The sequence below is a fragment of the Lycium barbarum genome, chromosome 5 (genome assembly GCF_019175385.1).
Source record: "Lycium barbarum isolate Lr01 chromosome 5, ASM1917538v2, whole genome shotgun sequence".
Classification (NCBI taxonomy): domain Eukaryota; kingdom Viridiplantae; phylum Streptophyta; class Magnoliopsida; order Solanales; family Solanaceae; genus Lycium; species Lycium barbarum.
In genome coordinates this window covers 123903941-123905465 of record NC_083341.1, presented here as the reverse complement: position 1 = coordinate 123905465, position 1525 = coordinate 123903941, and the positions used below count along the sequence as shown (strand labels likewise).

Below are 1525 nucleotides of genomic sequence, written 5' to 3'. Positions count from 1 at the left end.
TTTGACAGATTATTTAGCTCAGGGAAATTTGCATTTTGTCCCTCAAATATTGACAAGTTTTGATTTTGGTTCTTGAAATTTTTGGTTAAGCTTATTTAACGTTCAATTAATTGACATATGCACTTCTCACCCCTCTAATTGTGAAATCTTTATAACTTCAACAAATTCTTAAGCACTAAAGAATTTAATTATAGATGTGGAATGTTATTTTTGTACTGTTACTACGTATTCGAGGCTAATATAGTTCTACAAATATATTTAAATATCACATGTTTTTACGTGCAAAAGGACAAAAAACGTGCATTTTAGTTATTAAGATTAATAGCCTGTTTGACCAAGTTTATGTTCTCCTAAAAAATATTCATTTTTTTCAATAAGTGCTTATTTTAAAAAAGTGAGGTGTTTGGCCAAGCTTTTGGAAGAAAATAAGTAATTTTGGGGAGTAGCAGGAGCGGTTTTTCAAAAGCTAAAAAAATAGCTTTTGCCCAAAAACACTTTTTTGAAAAATACTTTTGAGAAAAATATACATAAAAGTACTTTTTAAAAGCTTAGTCAAACACTAATTGCTGCTCAAAAATACTTTTTAAATTAATTGGTCAAACACAAACTGTTTTTAGACAAAAACACTTTTTAAAATAATCTGTTTTTAGAAGCTTGGCCAAACAAACTATAAATGTGCTTAGACAAATATCACATGAATCAAAACTAAAATTTACTAAGAAATAAGGGATCAAAAGTGCAATGATATTTATAGCTTTGAAGTGATCATTGATGATAAGGACAATGATTATTGCGGTGAAAAGATTGCGCCAGCAATGACTACATAAGTAACGTATTGCTACTTGCTATTTCATGTTTTGTATATATCTTTTTCAAATCTGAAGTTTTTATTATTAGGCCGCTAGTTTCTGTTGATTTGTCAAGCCATACACAGTGCCCACCATATACGTGACACAACTATTCATAAGACTTTTCCCTGTATATTATTTATATAAAGTTGCTACGTTTATTGGTTCTTGAATACATTGCTGTAATTTTCATCTTCACAAATGGCGGCTCGTGTATTTTCCTCACGTCTCTCTCGCTCTTTCACATCCTCTTTCAATCTGCTTTCGAGGGGTATTTTTTTTTTTTTTCTAAATGAATCTTTGTGATTCATTTTTTTTCATCTGAGATTTATTTATGTTTTGCTCAATTCACTGTTTTTCTCTTTCTTGGATTTGGTTTTGTGTAAAATGGATTTTGTTTGATCATGATTTTGTGATGTGCATTTCTTTCATTTTCTTCATGATCTATAATGAATCACATGACCTTGTTATGTGATTACCCCTGGATTCATAGTATTTCAAGAATTGGAAGGAAAGTTCCAATCTTTGTGTGTTTTGGCAATAATGGTGGAGTCCATTATATGTTTTTCTTTTGAGGTGGTTGTGATTTCTCTCAGGCTGTCTGGGAATAGCTCCAATTAGATGTGTTACGCACAGTGACATTTGCCAATCCTTTTAGAAATCAATTGAAAAATAAA

The 1525-nt window shown here is 30.5% G+C and overlaps 1 protein-coding gene across 1 annotated transcript in view; it reads left to right on the top strand.

Moving 5' to 3' along the window:
* The first annotated feature begins 882 nt into the window (after positions 1-882).
* The window catches only part of LOC132641369 (benzaldehyde dehydrogenase, mitochondrial), a 5340-nt gene continuing 4697 nt past the window's right edge, over positions 883-1525 (top strand). Inside the window, exon 1 of the mRNA XM_060358335.1 lies at positions 883-1119. Within this exon, the coding sequence (XP_060214318.1) occupies positions 1050-1119 (70 nt within the window). The 5' untranslated portion in view covers positions 883-1049. The remainder of the gene's footprint in view (positions 1120-1525) is intronic.